Here is a 2,710-nt window from a genome sequence, read left to right as displayed (position 1 = left end):
CCTTCCGCCGCGCCCTTAAGACATGGCTATTCCAACAAGCAGGACTGGCCTAGGGGGAATTTTTAGTGGGGTTTTAAGAATAATTTTAAATTGACACAGGCCACATCAAATATTTCATTTTAATTAGGTTTTAAAGTGGGTATCTTTATCTCTGTATTTGTTTTACCAGGCTGTCAGCCGCCCTGAGTCCGTAAGGAGAGGGGCGGGATAAAAATCCAAACAAATAAATAAAATAAAATCTGGTAGGGCAAGCAGGAACAGTCCGGCAGTTCCACTGATAACTTGGCCCTGTGCTAGGTAGGCCTGTATAGTTGATAACTGGCACCTTGAATTACACCCTGCTAACTGATAAAGAGCTGAGCAAAGCAGGATGGTATTTCCCTGATCAACCTTCCCTGCCAGCTGCTAGTTGTCCTTGGTCTCTGGCCTTGTGCTCTGTGTACACCTTCCTCTACTAGTTGATGCTGGAAGTTCCTTGGGAAACTCAGCGGACGAGTTGTGAGGCTTTCTCCCTGAAACTCTGTACAACTGGAAGAGCTCATAGCTATACATGACTTGGTCCCAGAGGTCTGTTATAAAATCCTTTCCCCTCTACAGAAGCTCTCCCACCATTACCAAGAAGAAGAAAAATAATGTTGCTGAAAATTTTGGCAACTTTGCATGCTATTTTCTGGTGACAGAATTCTAGATTCTCTGCCCATGAATTCCAATTTGCGGTTTCCTTGGCCCTATGATCACCCTGATCAAAATGTTGATGCAAAGCGGGGTTTCTGTGACCAAGGCATCCCAAGGAGCTCGGCTTGCTGCCTGCAAAGGCTCTCTGGAGAAAGCTTAGAAAAGCCTTCTTGCTTATCTCTCTGTCGCTTCCTTCCAGGCTGGCACAGGAAACTGCATTGACCCGGCTGAAAGAGGAGCTAGAGTCCTTTCAGCAACGGGAGAGAGAAAAGCTCGAAGAGCACAAGTGGCTTTCTCTGGAACGGATAAAAAAAGAGGCTGAAATGGCTGAGCAGGCTGAACAGATGGTGCTGGAGCAGGAGAACCAGAGGGCCTTGAATGAACTGAGGGAGAAGTTGTGCAGAGAAAAGGAACTGGTGAGGAGCTCTGGGTTACAGATTGAGAATGCACCCCTTCACCCTTCCCAGGTGCTGGGCAACAAGAAGAAGCTCCCTGGGGTAAGATTGGAGTTGCCTGGGAACAGTGCTCCAATGGGACATGTGGACCCTGTGAAAACTGTCACATTACAGGGTCTCAAAAGGGGGAATCATTCTTGGAAAATGTGTCCATGAAGAAATTAATTCAGTGAGCTGATACTCATCAGGGTCAAACTCCTTCAGAAAGTTTAGCAGTGATAGAAAAGCAGTCTCTTACAGTATTAGAAGTTTGGGCCACGATGGGCAGATCCACGTTCAGGTGTTAACATCGGATGGAACTTGCTGCATGATATTGGGCGAGTTCTGTCTAGTTCTGGTTTTACTATTATTGCAAAAAGAATTTGGCTGTCAGTGCAAAACCAATTTCCCATCCCTGCTTGTAACCGTGAAATGCTTGCCTAGTAAGGAAAATTAAGGAGATATATTCAACAGGTAGATTGGGACACAAGTCAGGAAGACATTTGTGGACCACTGGTCATACAAAACAGCTGTGAAAATATTTATGGAGATAGATCAGGGATATCTGCCTGTCTCCAAATTTGAAAGCTATAAATGGACTTAGTTACAAGCTGCCTCCTTGATACTTTGGCAGGCTCTCCAGGGACTGCAGGAGCAACTGGCAGCAGAGATCCAGCAACAGAAAACGGCAGCGGCAGAAGAGCACCAGAAGGTGAGACATTCATGTCAGAAGGGGCGGAGCAAGACATGTACTTGTTCCTGCAGCTGCATTGGGGTCTCCAATTTTCATCCCAGTTTCACAAGCTGAGCAGGTACCTCCTTCATGCTGTTTCTGCCATGCAGAACCTCATCTGTGGACTTTTAAGATCTGTAGAAGAGTTTTGAGGCCCAGAGACCACTGATGGCTGTCCCTCAGATTTTCCTTATTTGATGGCCGTGGTTTTTTTTTTTACTATGCTTATTTTCTGAGATGCTGGCAACTGTATAAATCCCCCCCCCTTAATTTGTACATTTACACTGTGTCTCTTATGTCTGCCTACTATTTGGCCTGTCTGTCAGGAGGACTGTGGGATTCTTAGTATCGGACAGGCAAAACACAGGATGCTAAGACATTCTTGTCAAGCAGATCAGCTCTTTTCTTTCAATCCTAATATATCAAGATAGGAAAGTATGGATTTCCCTGAATGTGGCTTTTATAGACAGAAACTGCAAGGAAATATGCAAGCCAGGCTTAAACTTGAGAGTACTGTTGTTGTTGTTGTTGTTATTATTATTATTATTATTATTATTATTATTATTATTATTATTATTATTATTATTATTATTATTATTATTATTATTTATTAAATTTATATACCGCCCTATCTCCCTTGCGGGACTCAGGGCGGTGAACAGGCAATACTTAATTAATGCCCCCACCCACACGGGTGGACACACGCTGGATCTAATTTTTGTCTCTGGCCAGTGGCAGAATGATCTGACAGTAGGGGAAATAGTCGTTGAGCCCTTGTCATGGTCAGACCATTCGCTCCTAAGGATGGACTTCCGGACCGCCCCCCCCCGCCGCAGGGAGACGGAACCGCCTAGATGGTTCCGTCCCA

General features: G+C 44.9%; 1 protein-coding gene across 1 annotated transcript in view; it reads left to right on the top strand.

Moving 5' to 3' along the window:
• The window catches only part of CEP164 (centrosomal protein 164), a 40,951-nt gene that overhangs the window by 14,652 nt on the left and 23,589 nt on the right, over window positions 1–2,710 (top strand). Inside the window, exons 11-12 of the mRNA XM_029283529.1 lie at window positions 875–1,091; window positions 1,744–1,821. Of these exons, the coding sequence (XP_029139362.1) occupies window positions 875–1,091; window positions 1,744–1,821 (295 nt within the window). The remainder of the gene's footprint in view (window positions 1–874; window positions 1,092–1,743; window positions 1,822–2,710) is intronic.

Source organism: Protobothrops mucrosquamatus, unplaced genomic scaffold (assembly GCF_001527695.2).
Source record: "Protobothrops mucrosquamatus isolate PMUCROS unplaced genomic scaffold, P.Mucros_1.0 scaffold115, whole genome shotgun sequence".
Taxonomy (NCBI): Eukaryota; Metazoa; Chordata; class Lepidosauria; order Squamata; family Viperidae; genus Protobothrops; species Protobothrops mucrosquamatus.
Note: the sequence above shows the minus strand (reverse complement) of the source record. Positions and strands in the feature narration are given on the sequence as shown.